At 36.1% G+C, this 20,902-nt stretch overlaps 1 protein-coding gene across 2 annotated transcripts in view; it reads right to left on the reverse strand.

The window, feature by feature from the left end:
* UHRF2 (ubiquitin like with PHD and ring finger domains 2) overlaps positions 1-20,902 on the reverse strand; it is a 96,737-nt gene that overhangs the window by 7,931 nt on the left and 67,904 nt on the right. For both annotated transcript variants that reach the window (XM_063319761.1, XM_063319760.1), the window contains exons 6-10: positions 19,706-19,892; positions 15,659-15,782; positions 15,164-15,271; positions 11,174-11,278; positions 1,168-1,274 (exon numbers count right to left, since the gene is read on the reverse strand). In XM_063319761.1, coding sequence (XP_063175831.1) covers positions 1,168-1,274; positions 11,174-11,278; positions 15,164-15,271; positions 15,659-15,782; positions 19,706-19,892 — 631 coding nt within the window. The remainder of the gene's footprint in view (positions 1-1,167; positions 1,275-11,173; positions 11,279-15,163; positions 15,272-15,658; positions 15,783-19,705; positions 19,893-20,902) is intronic.

Consider the following 20,902-nt stretch of genomic DNA (forward strand, 5'->3'; position numbering starts at 1 on the left):
AGGTATCTGGATAAGCAAAACCAATACTGATTCAACTACATGGAACCATCTTAATTTTCAGTACCAAAGTCCTTGAAAACTTGTACCAAAATCAGTAACTGAGAGCAACACCTTGTTATACTCCATGCACACTAATGCCTGCAAAGCTACAAGGCAAGCTTTGCCAGTGGATTTGTCATCTGCTAAGAGCAGAGAAATGCTGAGACTAAGGAGTCCTGCTTTTAATTCTGTTTCCCAAAGCAAGTTTGCCCTATTCACTAAATATGCTCATAAACCCATTGCTTAAACCTTCTTCCATCTTCCTTCCCTCCTTGTTCCTGTTCACATCATGACCCCTCTCTCTCTTCCTCCCTCCCTTTCTCAGCAGCCAAGTCAGGCTTTTCCTCTCTCTCCTCGAAGTACCACCAAACAGTTTGAAAGAGACCCTTCTCCACTGTGCTTGACAGCAGCACATCATATCTAAAAGCAGACCTGGCAAAGAAAAGGTCTCAATCAACCTCACCACACCACAGGTGCTAAATGGTCAGCCGCATGACAGAGGTTATGCTCTTAGAAATAGTAAAGGATGGAGAACTCCTTGTTCAGGCAGGCTTTTAGAAGATGTAAAAGCACTTTAAGCAGATGTCTAACTCATCTTTTGGACATAGATTTTTCTTTTTCAAGACTTGTTTTTGATAAAGCAACACCCTAACTCCTTGCTTTTGATAGAAAACTATGATGGAAGAAGGGGCTAGCAAAATAGGAAAGATTTCTTTTAACATGGGAAAATTAACATGCTTTCTTTCTACTTAAATTTTGCAATTGATTTAACTGTTGAAGAAGTAGCTTAAAAAGAAACACCCAGAATTGAAAAGTTCCACACAGGAGTTTTGACAAACTTCTCATTAAATTCAGAGTCCTCTGAAGGAAACTGTAGGACAATTTCAACCAGAGACATGACTACTACCTAAGCCAGCAATACAGCAATGTATTTCCTTGAGGTGCAAGCGTTTCTTTAAATCAACAAAACATACTGCTTGATAAAACGCCTCATATGAGCAAGAGGCACCGCTGTTCACAAAAGTAGCTTGTACAAGAGTGAATGAATACAGCAAAACATCAGTTTTAAATTAAAACATTACAATCCAGCTCTTTCCTTTTGGAATACTTTTTGTCTTCAAAACTTACCTATTCATGTGTGTTAATGTCTGATCAAATGAATGTTCTCCAATCCTTTTATTGCCAGAAAGATCTCTACCTCCACTCCCAGTGTAAGTGAATTCATCTCCTCGATCCTGTGCAAGAAGATTATCCTTTGTTTTAACACTCCAAAGCAAAGCAACGCAATTAAAAAAAAAAATGCAACTTCATTTGTTCTATTTACTCAGAGAAAAACTATACTCCAAGGCATGGAAAGATGTGTTTTCAATTTCAGAGTCACTATTCTTCTACAGTAGTTGAGCCAGCACAAAGCTACTGGTCTGGATGCAACACGTTCACCAGAAAATTCTTATTAAAAAAGTGCCTCCCTTAAAAAATTGGACTTTCACATCTTTCAAAAAGTGGATTTTGGAAAAAAAAAATTCTGAGGAAGGGAACACATTCTAGCAAGTGGTTATTTGTTCTAGAGCTTTCATTTAGTTTACAAGAATATCATGTTTGTAAAATACATAATAAGTACCTTGGAGGAATCACTTCAGCTTGTGCAAGGGGCTAAGTGCCAATGAGTACAAACAGCTCTGCCTTATGTACAAGGCAGATGCTTTAATTCAGTAATAATCCCAGCTCTTCTGAACTAGTAAAATCTTCAACTCATTTAGATTTGCATTTTGTAAGCTGATATAATTCTGTAGTACATTTCCTACACAGAATTTTCTGTAAATTCAAAGAAGGATGATAAAATCTTTTACCATGAACCATAAAAGCAGGCAAAACCTACATACACCTAAGTAAAGCCAGTATTACTACTTTCTTTAGGAAATATATCACAGAAATTCATATTACTCCTGGAAAATTCAAGTATTTCTAGAAAGATACAAATATATTTAATATGGTATCTCTTTGGAGATGCAAATTTTGTACGAAGCATTAAGCAACAGCAGAAGATAAATACTTTATAAGAAAATAATGATTATATGAATTTTTATAGCAAAAATCTGAGCACACTTGTACGCAGTAGTAAAATTCAGTCAATCTCTTACCACTATTTAAAGTCTGACATTATTAAGGATCCAGTGCAAGACTGTTACAGATATTTCATGACTGACAACAGCAGAAAAAGAAAAAGTTAGAAAGAGAAATGCTGGTTGAACAAGGCCATAGATTAATTACATAAAAGATGCTTATTTTATTCTGTGTATGAAAAATCTAACAGAAATTCAGCTGCAGCATTAGAGTATCTCATTCAAAATTTATCTAGACATAGTAACGAGCAAGTAATACGAATTTAAAAAAACACCTCAACCTCTAACAAAGACATGTATAAAGTCTAGTATATCCTTTCTTAAAACAGTCTATTTATTCTGCTCAATTAATCTCTAAAAAAATAACAGAAATTGAATGATGCTGTACAAGGACAATATATGGAACAACTTCAAAAGAATGAAAGACGGACAAGACAAGAACTATTTACTACGAAAGAATGTAAAATAAATTGTATAAAATAAGGTATCACAGAATTGAGCTATGTTAATTTTTTCAGTGATTGTGAAGGCATATAAAATGCACAGATCACACAAAGATGACTGTGATATAATAATAATAATAATAATAATAATAATAATAATAATAACAACAACAACAATAATAATAATAATATGAATAGGGATGCGCTTCCTTGATGAATCAGGCCCATTTAAACAAATTGCATTTTAACATTGAGTAAGAAGTTTGTGCCAATTTCAAAAGCCAGAAAGATGTATCTTGGAAAGTCATGAATCCAGAATGATTTGGGTTCCACAACAAAGAAGAAACGTGAACACCTGTTCATGGTGTGGCAGACAAGAAAACTGCTGCACTTGATTTTTTGATGTACAAACAGAAACAAACTAAATACAGAAAGTGGTTTTTCCCTCTTTTTAGAATATAATGTTGAGACAAATATTGAAATAACATACATGTAAGAATTTTAAAAAATAGAGGAAAACCAGAAACATTATGTATGCGAGCAAAATGGAGAAAATTATTTACAAGACAGGTTCCTGACAAACTGTTTTATTTATCAACAACTAGGTAGAACAATCTTCATGAGAAGAAAACACTGAATAGACTTTTTTTGGCATAACAGACAAACATAAATCAAGGACAAATCACTGTAGACTAAGCCCAAAAAAAATCAAGCGAGAAGGCATAAATACAACAGTATTCATAATTAACTACTGGAACACACTTCTATGGAAAATGGGTTAAATGGAAAAGGGCTAAAACCATCAAACTTCCAATGTTTTCAGAGAAAGGGTTCTCTGGGTGGTACTCTTTAACCACAGGCAACCAGAAGACATCGTGCTTGAAGAGACAGCATGGATCTAAGGCCTACACCTACATGCTCACCTCTTGAACAGATTCCACACTTGATAGGTTACATTTGCTTTTCTTTATCTATCCAAGTGTTCTATGCATAAGTAGGCAAAATAATATGGATTTGGGGGAAACTGGAAATCCAGGGGAAGGAAAATGGAGGAGAAATGAAACAAGGTCAAGTATGAAATGAAAGGTCAAGTAACAAGAAGATGGCATCTTTTAACACCCACCCCCCAGCATAAGGAAGGTTCATTTCTGCTCTACTTCCCAGAAGAACTACACTCACTTATCTCACATCGGATATATTAAGAAAAAAAAAAAAAGGATTGCAGGGAACAACGATACACAATTTCTAGAACTGGAGGAAAATGAGAGAGATCTTGCCGTAAAGGGTGCTGATCTGGACTGGATAAAGAGAAATGGGGAAGACATTTGAACCTCTAATATGAGAGCAACTCTTAAACAAGGAGAGGAAGAAAGCTCGGGAGAATACGTAACTGCTTTCATAGACAGAAAATCAAGAATGGCACAAGTAAGTGATGCACAGACAAAAATTCCTTTGAGTGGAATAAATGTGGATATGAATACATCCCATAACAAGCAGAAGTGAAATGAGGATACCTGTAGTGTGGAAATCTAATGGGAGACCTACAGAAACTACTTCCATCGTGCTTATGGTGGTTTACTTTGAAAGTGGAGTCTGCCAGGAATACTCACACAGCTTATTATTTGGGTCCTTTTGATGAATAATGACTCATTAGAACAATTTCTCAATAGCTTTGAGTTCTGAGTCTATCTATAGATAATGCAGGATCTTCCTACAACCCATAACAATGCTCAACTGGTAGCCTGTATGTGTCAGGTAAAGGTGGAAAGTTATTTTTTTTCTCAGGAGTATCAGAAAGCAGAGCTTAAGATACTGATACTGCTATAAATTCTGCATTCAGCAGCTAAAGAAAACATCGGGCAAAAGGAATTACTGATGTCTGTACTTCTTTAAGAAACAAAATAACTGTCAAAAAGCCTATTAAAAGTTTTAGCTTTCCCCTTCTCTTCTATTCCTTCCTCCTACCTTTTCCCCACTTTACCTTAAAATATGTAATTCTGCCATTTCTCTTCTGCTTTCCACAGCTTAGTTCAACTTCCTTGCGCCAAAACTTTCAACAGCTACTAAGACTTTTGTTATTGTCTTCTTTTAATGCCTTCCGTATGCCTCCTTTTCTTACGTTGTCTCCATAAAGTTACTTCTTAACTGTTCTGTTTGTAAAGTTTGATCACATTATAGAGCAAGTGAACTTCAGTGACAGTAGTATTGACCCAGTATCTCAATATTGAGGCATCTGAGTGGAAGATGAGCATAGCTCTAGTGCCGTAAGCCAGTCAGCCTCACACATACGACATAAGAGTCAGCTGTATTAAATCATACTCCACTATTTCAATGTTGTTACATCATCCGTCATAAGTCTAACAAATAGAAAACAGAGAATGAAAAAAGAGTCTGAATTCCACCTAAGCATTTGACCATATTTCTATGGCTTGCTTTTATGCAGTAGCTGACAAGGGCATTAGCTACTTCAAGTTACTGGAGCATCAGCTATCTCAAGATAGCTCTCAATTATTTTCTCTTTCCATTAACACCTGTGGTATTATGCTCAGATTTCAAAGTCTGGTCCCAACACATACACAAAAATTGCATTTGTCAATTAGTAAAATACACTATGATGAACACAGATTTTCTAGATGAGCTTCAACCCTCAGTCTGAAGAACAAAAAAAGTCTTATTGGCTTTTTTGATACAAGAAACCCCAAAATTTCATCAGTTCATTAACCCCTCAATTCACCAGTTTCACCTCAGTAAAATGTGATGAATAAAGGCTAAGATTTTGATTAATATGACAAAGCAAAATAAAAAAGCACTAAGCCTTTTAAAATGAAGTTGTTAAATTCAAGACAAATATCAACTACCGGACAATTACATTTTAAAGGATTTTCTTTCCCTGGTAGTAGGTATACCTGAAACTGAATCATGTCATCATTCATCTCCATTAAAGTCTCACAGGTCTGTATGCATGTAAGTGCTGACAGAATTGGTCTATCTGCCCCATTGTCTGATTTATTTTTTGATAATTTCATGGTTTAGCACTGCAGTAAAGGATGCCAATTAAAAAGGAAGGACTAGATTACATATTTCACTTATAAATCAATAAAAAAACCCTTGCATTAAGTGCAGAGGTTGAATATATCATAATTAGTGTTTCTGACTCCTCCCCACAACCACCCTTGACAGCAAGAATGCAACAGTACCGTGGCATATTCCACCACAAGGAAAGCATTTAACCATTTTAGTGTCAGCCAGCCTGGATCTCTGAACACCAAGTAAGACAGCTTCAAAGCAGGAAACAGCAGAAGGTGGCGAACTGGTGATGGAAGTAAGTCAACACTTTGAAAAGTAACTCCCAAATGAAAGTACTAGTCAACTACTGTATGTGCACCACTTTCTGAGGTTTTTCTTATTCCTTTCCATGTTCAGTGCCAAAATGGTGTATTTCCAGACCTTTAAATGAAACATTAATATGTAAACAATTCTGGCTACCCAATTTGCATTTATTATCTTTTGCTCCATTCAAAATCAGTTCCGACTTCAAGCCAGCTTTGCCAAAGATACAACACACAGAAAGCCTTTTCAGGCCAAGGACCCTTTTCTGTACTGGGAGATTACTCAGCAGATACAACAGGTTTTTTGAGACAACGTTTTTTAACTACAATTGTCTTTGACTATCTGCTGCAGAACAAAATCAGACAAAAAATCATGCAATCTCATCTGATTTTTCTGAGGATAAAAAAATCCTGCCATCCGTATGAGTAATTTAATTAGCCTACTATAATCCTAGTAAAGCAAGGCAAGGGAAATCTTGCCTGTCTAAAAGACACACACTTACCATTTGACGTTTATTTATCTCTACATATATAATTAGAATTTGTAACTTTCATCTTTCATTTCCTGTATTTAAATAAATGCTTAATATCATAAGAGTTAATTTTATAAGTGTTCACGTAAAAAGTCTATGAAGTCCAGCAGGAAACTCATGGTTTAACACTACGAAGACTAATATAGTTATGCTGATCCTTCACAATTTTATGAAGAGAATAGATTGATTAGACTGCATATATTGCACTAATATGAAATGTCTCTTGAAAATGTATGAATTTCAGAAAGAAAGTGTCTCACTATGTTAGGCTTAGGCATCCACAAACAGAAACCAAGGCCTATGTCCTTGACCTAAGTCACTATTCCAGATGGAATGATTCTTGGAAAGCATGAAAGATGAAAAAGAGCTCAATGGTGCTTTGCTAAGCATTGGCAACATTAATTTCTGCTTTTTAATCTGCTTTATCATTGTGTCAAATGGGTTCTTCAATGCTTTAGAAACAACCAGATATGCAAAGTCCAGCAAATGAACTTTGGAAAAGCACAGCCAGAAGAAGTATAGACACAGATTCCACACCTCATTATGAAAGAAGCTGCCAAGTAGGCAGATAAGACTACTTGGACAGATACATCACTAGCAGTAAAAAAAATGACAAAAAGCATCTGTGTAACAAAATAAGGCTTTTCAGAATGTGAAAGTAATTCTGAATATAATGCAGGTACACAGCAGACAATGAAACTCAGAAAGTAATGAATAAAAGGTATTTTTTAGTGTTAATTAGGATTTTGTATGGACTGATAGCTAACAATATGCAATAAGAGAAAAGATGGAGAGGAGACTGTTGCAGAATAGGAGCTGTCCTGCAAATCTCAGAAACAGGGAGAAGTGAGTATTAAAGCTACTGCCCTACGAATTATGTCAAGTATGTCCTTAGCATTGGAGGTAACAAGAGTGGACAAAAACCACATTTGAGTGACAAGGACGATATTTGGTAGCTATCATATAGTGAGATACTCAAATTTTTTCACATTACATTGGAGCTCCAAGCAGGTCCCAAACTAGTAGGGTGCTTAGACCTTGAAAACGTGACAGCTTTTGAAAGCAGCAAGTTTCATGGCATCAAGCATCAGGTTTTCAGGTACATACTCAATCTAGGTGACTCACAATAGACTCTCAGTGTAATGGCTATAATGAACTTGTTATGTTGGATTCTCAGTACTATAATACAGAGGTGGGAAAATCTGAAAGGAACCGTTCCCTTGGTAACGTAGTCAGCATGGCGTGGTAATTCAGAAAATTTATATAGGATACTACATCTCTGTAGTACGAGGGCTCACACTGCATTCAGTTGACGCAGGTAAACCCCACAAACTTGTTAATAAAGCAAGAGGTCATGCACACACATCTAGGCAAACTGCTAGTCACAATGGTTTTTGGATTTAAAACACTTTGACTCAGACATGAGGCTCCTATTGACACTTGATTTGGATTAAAAGCCATGTAAGTATGCAATTCACTACAGTACTGGCACTGCACCTTCGGCACTGGTGAAACTGATCAAGTGCTTTCACTGTGCAATGCACATTAAGCAGAGGTTCTGAAAGGCTATATCCTCATCACAGCGCTCGGGCAAATCCAGTGAGCTGAAGACTGTTTATTTGCAATTGGACTATTTCAAACAAGTGGAGTAACAGTTTACTGACAGCTTGGAACCGATTAATGCAATGACACAGAACATTTTAAATGGACAGCAAGCCATTTCATGAAGTGTTTTGTGAATGATAAGTTCCAGGCACTGAATGGGTTTGGTATAAAATAACCAACGAACTTAAGCAATGAGTATTTGCCTGGGGTCCCTGCTGAGTCATTAGAGATGCTATTCTCTTTTTACTCTCAGAATCTTTTACAAGAGGATGCAAACAATCACAGAAGATATTATTCTCCAAGACATTCTGAATTCAAAACTCTGAAATGTTCAGAGATTTGCTGTATGATCCTATACGCAAAAGCCCTTACAGAAGAAATAATTTTTGTTCAGATTAAACTGAGGACACCACACAATTGATTTACCATCTTTACAACACTAACTCAGCTGAGCAGATTGAAACTTTTGAAGATAAACAGCACTTTTAACCCTGATACATAAAAACAATGACACAAAATAGAAGGGCAATTTTTCAACACAAAAATGAAATTTCTTCAGGTACTTGCTCTGATGAACACGCAAGTCAAAATACTTTTATCATGAAGACTGAGACTGCACAATCACTGTTAATGCCCAATATCGAGTTTTCCAATATTACTATATTCTGAAATAATTCTTAGATTTTAAATTCCTGAAAGACTTCTCAATTTCTTCAGCTAATGTTCCTACTATGGTTACTATAAAAAAAAAAAGACTGGGAGATCAGCAATTAACGTGTTCAAGACTCTAAAGCTAACTGTTGTAATACTGTATCTTAATTAGGTAAGCCATGTAACTTGTCACTAAAATTCAAGGTTAAACATTTACAAGAGAGAGATCAACGTGCAAACATTTTATATGCATGTAATAAAGAATGAGGTTAAGCTTCATGTGCAGAACTATTTCACCCAATGCTCATTTTGTAAACTATGAATGCACCCCTTCTCAATCTTAAGGACAGATCCTGTACTGACAGAACTTCTTGTTAACTACCACTCCAATACATCCAGAACATCCCAAATTGAGCACAGTTTTAGATGAGTCTGGGTCTGCAGGACTCTAAGTTTCCAAAGGCACAGCATAAAAATGGCACGATCTGAGAACTCGACAGGGAATTCTATTTCCTGCAATACATTTTTGCAATTACTTATTTACTCCAATAGTGAACTGTTAATTGAAAGCTACAAGAAGAGCATTAAGATGACACATGTCAACAGTGTGAATAAATAGTGCATAAAGTTTATAAAAATACGGTAAAAGAGTCTTCCAAAATGCACTTATTTCTCAATTTCGTAAAAACTTACACACAAGTACTTACATCATACCGTTGAAATTCAAGTAACAGTCACCTGCCTTTTTGTGTTCTCATACACTAAAAGTGACAAGATGTGAGCAGAGGATTTTACCTGAATTTTTACTTAAAAGTTTGTCATGGTTTAGGCTGGGCTGGCCACTAAAGGAATGACAGTTTCATACTTAGGAAGTACGTACTTATAAGTAAAGAATTTGATTTTTCTGTGGATAATCTTACAGGACTTCAATTTCAACCTTTTCCAAAAAACAGTGAAAACGGAAGTAAATTGGGAAATAAAATCTGGTATATGAAAAAAGAACTGAAACAACATAATTCCAAAAATGCACCTGGAAAAAAAAAATTCTCCCTTCTATTGTTAGTTTAGAGAATTGCAAAAAAGCTAACATTCATAAAAATTTAGGGTATCTTCTGCAATATTGCTCTGCAACTATGCCTCTTCAAAATTATGTATGTCTTCTAGACTATGATAGTACTTAGATGTCCACAAAAACACACCATTACTTAGCTGAACTGGAAAAGACATGCAAAGGATCCAGTTAAGTTTATTACATATTTTGAATTGGATAATTACAGCAGCAGAAACAAGGGGACATCAGTACCACCATCAAAAAGAAAAAAAAATAAAAGGAATCTGCGGCATCCCAACATAGCAGGTACAACTACTGAGCAACACAATTCTTAGGATCCTTTGTCTAAGGGTCCTAGAGCTTGGGTTGGGTTGACTCTAAGGTACTTGGTGTAGTAGTGTATCCCAACACCAAGTACCTCCTGATATGACTTGTTAAGAAAAGACAGAGACTCCTTCAGAGGTACTACTCTGCAGCAGCAGCAGCCAGTAGGTGCTGTTGGCAAAAAATACGTTACATTCTGATGCTATTTCAGATGCTTATTGCTTTCTCCAGTGCCTTTTTCCTTGTGATTAACAGGTATGCATGTTTCAAAAAACTGGATTGCTTACTGCTTTATCCTTCACCTGATGCATGACGCAAAATTCCACCTGATGGAGCAGAACTGCAGGAAGGGATGTACCCTGTGTAAACATTATTTAATTGCAGAGAACAGTAATCTATTCATAAATAAATGTTGGTCAACATGAGATGAAAGTCAGATGCAGTTACTGTTTAGTTTAGCAGAATAATCGCTTTCGTTGCTCTACTTAGATGTTAACATCAAAATAGAAACTTTTTCCAGCACTTTGGGGATCATAATACAAGATACTGAGACTTCCTTATGAAGTTCAGAAAGTGCTCATCAGTAGGAGTTAAAGCCTTCAGAACTTCATAGAATCACGTAATATTTACCTTTTACTGGGGTTCATTAAAGGTATCACATCCATAGAAATACAACAAATCCAAAAGAAGAGGCATCTACTTGTCTTGAAAGCAACAAAAATCATGACCAAAGCAGAATATGAAATGTACTATTTGCATATAATTACACTATCAGATTTTAAATAATGCTAAATTCAGACTCCAAAAGTATACTGAAATTTAACTACCCTAAACAATGTAAAATTCATCTGTAATTGAGGTATTTTGCTTCAGTATGAGCATAAGCATTCTTTAAGGAAGATTGGCTTACACACATTTCTCCCCAACATATGCGAAACTATTCAGTTTGTTATTAGCAGTAGTTGTTCTTTTTCACAGTCATATTTGCATAAGCATTAGTTTTAGGACATAATTCTATTTTTACAAACATTGATACATTAGAATAGTAAAACCATTGCTTGCATAAATGACATACCACTTCATCTTCAAATCCTCCAGCTAGTACAAGCGAATAAGCTCCATCATTACTGCGTCCATGGATTCCACCCACATGTGGTCTGTGAACACCTGCTTCACTCACCTGGCAAGAGAATAAAGCTTCTAGCATTTTTTTCAAACAACGAGCCATCTACAATCACTTTTAACAATCAACTTTCTGCTTCAAATACTGTACAGGGTTGTCTGTGTAAAAAATTAGTGTAAGACTGCTACTAAAGGTGAGAATTCCACTTGTTTTTAAGGAAGAAAAGCCAAAAGTAAGGACACGCAAAAAATGGAAGGACAATGTAGGACAAGTGGTGACACTGGAAGATGTAAAGGTGCACTTTCTTCTTCGGGAAAAATCTCCATGATTCTTTCCATAAGCAGTATTTAAGACTGTAGTCACTGTTATACTCCACTTGCACAGTCATTTAGAGCAATCCAAAGCAGAAGATCTGCCTGTTTGGTAACGCTTTACAATTCTTAACTAAGGAAGATCGCAGTGACCCATGTAAAGATCATTATGTCAGGTACTATTAAGGTAACACACTTCTAACACGACCAACTCAGAGGAATATTATCACACTGCCTAAGGAAACAGAAGAAGCCATTGCAACAGTGTATGAATCATAAGCTAGTTCCCTAACCAGGGTAACTCTGGCAGTGAATGAGCAACTAAGCTGCAACCAGATCACTGAGAGCTGCAGCTGTACCATGAACTGGAACCGTTATTAAAGTCTGCTGCAACATCTCTTCCACAAAAATTTATTTAATAACTGCTTCCAACAACAAAATCACATTTTAAAAAACCCACAACCCTTTATGAATAAAAAAGGGGCTACATAGTAAATTACATATTTTCTTAGTATGTAATGCCAAAAATACTATTGATAGAATGAAGGTTCCCAGCAGAAACCCAATTAGGATCCTTCTTCCTACCTTCATACCTTCCTTCAGACTTTGCCTGTTTTTCCCATTTTCCTGTCCACTCCTGAGCTCCTTTTCCCAACCTACACGTTTAAGCAAATCCCATGAAATTTTACATTCTTCTGCTATAGTCTTGTACTTTCATAATACAATACATCAGATCAAAGGTCCAGCTGGCCAAAAATGTTGTCTCCAACAACAGACAAAAGCTGTGCACAGTACGAAAATGATGCAAGGACACAATGACACTACCCTGCACAATTTCTCAGCGTCCAGCTGTCGGTGACTTAGACTTCCTAAACTGCTTAAAACTTTTGGATCCATAGGATCAAAGGGAGAAAATAGTTCACAGTAGTATCACTTGTCACATGAACTAATACTACTTTTTTTCATTTTGAACTGAGCAGCTGACCTTTTTTTTTTTCATGACCCCATTTTGCATTACAAAAGCATGTATATTGGTCCCTAATCACTTTTTTTCATACTGTACATTATTTTGCAACATTGACACTGCACCGTGTTTTCAACATTGTTCCAGAATGAAAAGTCTTTCCAGTTGAACGAAAACCATTCCATTCCTGTAATCATCCTGATTGGTGTTCATAATAATACATTTTATTTTCCTGACTCCTTCTTTCACAGTAAATTAACATATGATTTATTTTTTTGATCACTATTGGGTACTAAGATGATATATTTTCAAAATTAGCTATTAGGAGGTCTCTTTCCTAAATAATGAAAATCTGAAAGCCCACTATAAATAATATAGTTAGAACTGTTCCCCACCCCACATTTACTGTCCACAATGACTTAGCACTCTCACCTAACTTTATCAGGTATTTGCCAATTTTTCCAGACCATTTATGACCATGCTGAATAAAAAGGCCCCACTATTGTGGTTCTCTTTCCTGCTGTATGAAACATCCTTCCATGCATTCCTCCCTCCCTTCTTTCATTTCCAGCTTTTATCAATTAAATTTAGGTTTCTGGTAGGTGATTCACCCCAAAGACGAACTCTGGTAAGTAATTCATGCCAAAGATGCTCTTCAGATGCTCTCTCCAGAACCAATACTTAGTCAATTTCCTTCTAGGGAAAAGAGAGTTTTTGTCATAAAAAACTACGCACATCAGAAATAAAGAAACTAGTGTCTCTAAATTTTCATAAATTTGGGGAGACAAAGTCATTTCTCATACAGAAGACTAGTCATATGAGAAACAAAAGTGTAATTTAACTTTCTATGTAGAAAACATTTCAATCTTTAAAAAAAGGACAAAGTATTTCATTTGTACCCCAAATTAAATAATTACATAGAAATGGTAATTGCCTTTTGATGTATAGTCCATATTTAAATATATGAAAATTGGCATTCTCTGCTATATTTTCTGACAAAAGCAGAGCAATAATTCGGTTCCTTTTTCTTACCAGCACTAGAAAGATCTGAAAACTGCTAGCTTTTGTGTTATCAATCCAATTCCTAAAGAAAAGGTGAACTAATAACTTCAACTGTTGTTGAAGCACTGAAAAGAAAACCTGATTTTGAGACTTTACATTTGCATAAGTGATTTTAGAAACTCCTCTTACTTGTGAGACTTTCCTTAATCTGGAAGCCAACGAAACCATAACTATTTATTTTAATTCCTTTCACAAAAAAGTTCTTCAAAGACAGGAGAGGTCAATGAAATCCCCCAAAGAATCAAAATTGAATTTTCCTGTTAAGCAAGCCATTTTGTGTAAAATAGCTGGTATGATGAACAGCATAATTTTACATTACAAATTTAATTTGCTTCATCTAAGGCTTGTATTGATGGTAGTGTTGACAATGGACATCAAGGTGAGAAAGAATCAAAAGAACGAATTTAGTTTTCAACTTCTTCACTGTTATTTCTACCAAGGAGACAAACTGAAAACTGTTGCTAAGGGGAAAATGTCTGCTGCTATTCCTGTCAGCCTTAAAACCTGCATGGCCTTCCAAATCCAGAATTCTTCACACAGTATTGGACGACACCACCATCAGAGGGAAAGTGTTCTTTCTCCTGCTAAGTGTTCTCTCTTCTAGTTGGAGAATTAGTAGAGAAAACAGGTGATGAAAAGTTCAGAAGACAAATCAGAAGAGGCTTTTGATTCTTGGCTTGCCCCTCCCCACGCAGTTTTAAAATACCTGTTTCTATTCCATGTATGATGGGAAAAATTGAAATACAATCTTTTACACACATAAGAGACAAAGAACTAACTGACTTGAAAATAACTATTTCCCTGACTAAAAATAATAGAAAAAAAAATCAAAGATAAAACAAAAACTAGATAAGGCTGGAGAAAAAGGAAGTAACTTTGCAGTTTGCTGGACACTTCAAAACCATAAAAAATCAGTACTGGCACAAAATGAAGTTGTGCCATGCTCCTTGCTTTGTTTTTTGCTGCCCCTCTGAGAATTGGCACTGTGCTTATATAACCAAAACATGAACTGGACTGGCAAAATTAACTCCCTTTCTACCCCAGATGGGATTATTTTCCTGGCATTTTTTTACCAATCTAGTTTACCATAAAGCCTAAGAAATATTTCCAATAGAAAATGAGACAGTGCAAGAAACAGCAAAGGCTGAATAGACAGCTAATTTCAGTAGCAGCACAAGCTTACACTGTTCATCAGCCTAAAAGAAGATTTGTATCCTTATGTATGACCAAAAACACCAAAAGGGAGTGAATTTACAGTGATATCATCTAGTGTTTTAAAAATCTACATTCTACATCTCTTAAGTGGGATAATCAATTCATGTGAAGTACACTTCAGAAAATTCACTAAGTATCCCACTTAGAATTTTAATGTGTGAAATTTGTTTATCCTAATGATAACAGACTTCTTATTAAGTTGCACTGTAAAATCAGGATACTTAAACCTTCACTACTGTTGGCACCACTTCCAATATTAGAATAATAGTGTATTTGCTGTGTTTAGTCCTGATGAAAATGGCAATTGTCAATCCAAATTTATTTTAGTGCCCAACCCATTCATTATTATTCTTACTTACTTCAACTACAGCTAATACTGAAAGAACATACCTGAACTCTGAATTTCCAGGTTGTCCCAACAGGAACACCAGGTATAGGTCCATAATGATTTGAAGGAACAATAGTGCATTCCTTAGTGCGACCAACACAGGCCATGCCCTAAAAATACATTAGACAAAATGAATTAGTATTAGAATATTGAAGACTATTTGCAAACTCAATGCAGATATCATGAAATTTGATCATTATAACAAACACATACTTTAAAATATGTTAACAATTGTTAAAAGGAATGTTAATTAAGTAATATGTGTTTATCTGTTCGGGGGAGGGATCAAGGGTTATTTTTCTTTGTTTTTACCTCTAATCACCTTAATAATTCTTCCACTGCTTTAACTGGTAGTAGATAGTGGGCAGGATTAAACATTGTCTTATTGTCTGTGCAACCCAGTACTGAATTTTGTGTTGTGCATATAGAAGTAGAATTATAGATTTAGCACATACATGAACAATCAGAGTAACAGCTATTTCTAAAATACACTCTACCTTGCCCCAGTCTCTCTGGCTTTCAGTACTGGCAGATGGCATCTTTGCTTTCTTTTTACTCTGTTTGAGCTTTTCTCCAGCCTTTACAACTTCATTAGAATCATTTTTGCAGGAAGGACAATACCTAAAAAAAGGTTTTAGTAAATTCTCAATTACTTCATCATAATGGCAATACATTTCTTGTAGCCAAAATAGTGTCAATTTGTTTATCTTGACTGAATACTTCAAGCTAGCAAACATATACCAATCTTAAGCAGCTGAACCCTATGGCTTAAAAAAATGAACCGAACATGAACAAATACTGTCAACTTTTAAAAAAGGGCATTTCAGTATCTTTGCAGGTAGAGTGCTAGAGGCAAAACACTTAACTATTCTTTCTCACATGATACGTGAGAGGCCCCCATGTCTCCTGTATTGACTCTTCATTCTGTCCTCTTTAATTTAAATCTTGTAAAAGAAAAGATATCTGAGCTTAGAGTAGACTGCTAATCAGTACTCATGGTTTATTTCTATGTCCTGCCCACTCTACCCCTATTTTCTGCTTCTAGTGCAATAAATTTCACTACAGACAGCTGAATGCCAAACAGAGCCAAGCTACCACGTAATGTGTGTAGACACAGACACACACACATATGCACGCACACACTCACTCCACAACACTGAAGCCACTTGGAATATAGCGCAGAGACTCATTCCAGCTAACACAAAGCCATCCTGGTAGGAAAGTAGGAGATACTAGTATGCAGTGACTTCAGCAGAGAGAAAAAGGGAGTACACTGGTAATTTTGCTGCTTCTAATAACATTTTCGCCGCCATAGTGGCCTCCACCCACTACCGGAGGAAGTCTGATCTACGCTAACATTGATAACCTAGTTTAGACAACTACCACTAGTACTACTACTGTTTTGGATTTATTAACTTTTGTATGAATAGAAGAATTATATATGAATTCTATATGAATAGAAGAATTAATGATTAATGTTCACAGGAAAAGATTTCACTATGTAAATAAAGGTGTTGAACCATTAAGACAATGAAGCTATGTAGATTAAAAGAAATGAAAAATAATAGAAGATGCTGAAATTGTCTAACACTAAGACTTCAAATGATATTACAGCTGCTTAAAAAAAACCAGAATATGCAATGACCAATTAAAAGAAGGAATGTGACATAATGCAAATTCACAAAGTGAATTAACTATGTCATTCCCTGCTTCTTGATAGGGTAACTGTATCACCTTAAGATTTTTTAAACTGGGTTTTGTATGGAATATTAAACACTGTTCGCATATAGAGTGATTTAATCTCTGCAAGAGAAACGTATAATTCTTTATCAAACTGCAAGCCAAGACCCTGCAGAAATTTTGCCAAATTTTATACTATAAACCAAACAAAATCTCTCAAGAAATTAAGGATCAGACAGCAATGACACTTTGCTAGTATGCAAGAAAGGAGAACACACACCTCCTTTTTGGTGGGAGACATTGCTTTGCCCGGCACAACTGCACTCCTTCTGCATATGACCAAGCATTAAGACTGCACAGGGCTGGCACCAACAAGTATCACAAAACTGACTGTCACAAGCAAGCTCCGTAACAGTGGAGCCTCTCCCACCCAGTGACTTCATCCATCAATGCAGCCATCTACCTAAATGAATAAATCTTAAGGTTCCTATCACTAAACAGCAAACAAAAATAAGCTAAAAAGCATGACAGCCATTTTTCAAGATATTGTAATTACATGACTTAGACTTCTACTACTTGTGGAAATTCATAATTTTTGGGGCAGAAATGTAAGTGGAAGGGTCTAAAAGTCCACTTAACATATGACCTGAGGGACTCTAAATACCATGTTTTCAGTCAATTTAATTCTTTTGCTGTTGTTTACAGAGCACTGAATCTTCTGTATGGAGGAAAACAGTCTTGGGGACCTATGCAGTGCAGTTATAGTGATACTAATGGAAGAGGGTAGGGAGTCCGGTCAGCAATGGCTACACTTTGAAAAATCTCCTGTTTTTCAAATTTTCGCTGAAATAGAAGGAGGATAACTCACATTGCGTAAGAAGCTTTTGAAACAGAATGGGTGCCAGTGAAGACAAGAACACTAATACCTAACCTGAAAAATTATTCGAAGCAGGCAGCAGGCGAAGATCATCTTAGCACACTAGCTAGACCAAAGAGACACGGATGGCTGATGAGACTTCAATATGAGTATCCTGACGTGCCTATGAAACTTTCTGTGTATTTGAGGGTGTAGAAGAAACTGGAGAGAATAAATTATTTTCAGGGTAGAAGAAAGATTAGAGGGCTTTGTGGGAGGGCATCACTGACTTGACGCATATATGTTTTCTTTATCAGAAACCTTTCTGTGACTAGTACAGGAAAATAGATGGACTTCATTGTTGCTGGAGTACTAAATTAGAGCTGGTTCTGAGAATAACGGGCAACTGAAGAATGGATGGGCAGAACAGATGTGTACTTCCAGACAGATGGTCTCACTGAATCTTATGAAGGAAGTAAGTCAAAAAAGGACTTCTCAGCTGCTATATCCAAAGGTCAGGTGCAAGCAGGTAAGAATATCGCTTATGGATTGCAGTCAGTAATAAACCACTTGTGTGTTGAGAATGGTTTCCAACATGTGACATCAACTCACGCTGGCAAGTAGTAGGAAGCCAGACGATGTTATGCCCAGAAGACAAGTCTGCCTTGACTGCAGAAGACTTAGGGATAGTTCAGACTAACATGCTGTGTAATAAAACACTGCTGAATAAACATTGTAATCATTTTGCATATGCAAGAAGTGGAAGGCACACAGACAATATTCAAATAAATGCTATTTTTAGTTCAAATTACCCATATGTATTTCTAGTAGGTAATGAAAATATTTTTTAGATAGTGTTTCAAGCCAGTTCCTCCAAAAACAGTGAATACAACTCTTCCCAGTGCAGAAATTTCATGGGAAAAGATCAACTTCCAACAACAGTATCCCTGTGGCCAAATGTACACACTGAGAAACACCTGTCAGTGTTAATGGTCTTAATTGCTAAATCACACATTGGCATAAACACAGAAGGAGTTCAGAAAAAATGCAATGCCCCAGAAAACAAACAGACCACTAAGCACTGACTAATAAACAAACCTACTATGACATCCACTATGGCATAGAGGTTGAGTTATTTATTTTCAGAGAATGTTAAAACTTTCAAAGCATTTACACAGATTTTTATGTAAAATCTTATCGCAAGGTCCAAAGAGGTTCCATAAAATCTATCCATAGACATCTCAGACATTTATTGACGTCTACGTAATGTAAAACTTTGTTAGAATAAAGTTCTAGTTATTACTCATTTATAAAGAATTAGCTTCTCATGTAAGTCACAGGCAGGTGATAAATACGAACAGTGTAAATTGTACACCACTAACAAAGAAAAAATATGGTACAGAACCCAAGAAAACTTAATGGGCTGCTAATGGGTCCATGCAGATTCACTTCAAAATACAATTAGCTTGATTTAACAATGCCGGTTAGCTTGGTTTTCCTGCTGGCAGAACCAGTGACAGTAGAAATTAAAAGTAGCAAGGTGGTGGTGCTCCCACAGAAGGAGAAATGAATTGCAGTAGAGGCAACGAGAAGATACAGGAAGGGCACACGGGTAGCAACAGGGACAGAGGATGAAGGGAAAGAGAACAGTGAGTGTAAGAGAATAGTTCAAGCAGTGAAGCTTGAACAAAATTAAAAGGCTGGGGAACAACCACTGTTGATAAACACAATCAGATCAGGTAATGTCACAGAAGATCATAATGAATAAAATGAACATACCAGTTTTGAAACTCCACAATGGTCATTAAAGCTTACTACTAATCCTTTGTGAATGGATTTAAAAGAATTACCTTGACAGAAAACATAAGGTTTATATTAAGTAGATGGATGAAAAACACAGCAGAAGTAAAAAAATTCTTCAGCATTGTCTCTCATGAGGTGCAAATAACAAAACTGTACCATGTATAGAATGGCAATATAATTAAGTAAATCATCCTTGTATATTTACCAGTCCTCATCTTCTGGTATCTTGCTTAATGGAGGGTTCAGGCAGTATATATGATAAGCCATATTACATTCATCACACAGGAGTTGCATGTGAGCATCCTGTTTTCCACCACACAAATAACATGAACAAAAACGGCACTCCTTATCTGGATCAGCCCTACAGTGCTTGCATTCAGGGCCACTTTTTCCTGTCAAAAACAAAGAAAAAGTCAAATGCCATGTATCTTTGAAAAGTGCATTACTGTACCTACAGCAAAAAATTATTTCTGCATATGAACACTGCCCTCTTGAAAATGATTTTTTCTTACAATGATGTATTTCACTATCTAGGGTAATGGGATTTCTTCTGCTGTACAAACAAGCAGTAAAGAAAATGACTAATCAGCACCTTCTCTTATTTTCTCCCCTCCTGTTCCCAACATGCCACCTGCACACTCTCCCTACAGATGGAGCCTTGCACAATCTCAAGTTAGAGTCTTCTTAAACACAGCCATGAAGAAATTCCAGTGAGGTAACCAGCAACAGTCAAATGAAGATGAAACTACAATTTGGAACAGCTCTCTTCCCCTTAAATTAAATTTTCAGTTGGATAGAAGAATTAGTAGTCTGACACCACAAACAAGCCCAAATAACAAGTTGTTTCACAGCAGCAGTTTAGCTTACTCACGAAGAAACAATAACTTTCTGTTTCGGCTCACTTGGAAATTTTGGACCAATGAAACAAAACCCTTGGCATTGGTTCCTCAATCAGGGAAAATGCTTTTACATAAGCAAGAAGGAAAACAAGTGAAAAACACTGAGTAGCCTAAACTAGATATGAAAGAGGAGGGGGAAGAAACACTGAATACTTGTAGCAGCATTAACATCTGCAGGAGAAATGTCTGAAACAAGTAGAAGGTCCAGAGAAATGAGACAAGACTTCAGAAGAGAACATGATCGCAGCCCAAAGAATTTGCACATTAAAAGAAAAAATAATTCTTTTATATTTTCTGTCATCTAGAAATGCCATGGAAGTGACTGTTAGCTTAAACTAGTCTTATACAATAATTAATGAAGTGCTTCCAAATGTCTCTGGAAATAGTATTTTATCTGAAAGAAGTAACTGGCTTTGAATCAGAAGACAAGGAACACTATTTGAGAGTTTGGAGTTGGAAGTAGGAAGCTGGAGAATCTAGAAACCTGAGATAAAAGAACATTT

Source organism: Chroicocephalus ridibundus, chromosome Z (genome assembly GCF_963924245.1).
Source record: "Chroicocephalus ridibundus chromosome Z, bChrRid1.1, whole genome shotgun sequence".
Classification (NCBI taxonomy): Eukaryota; Metazoa; Chordata; class Aves; order Charadriiformes; family Laridae; genus Chroicocephalus; species Chroicocephalus ridibundus.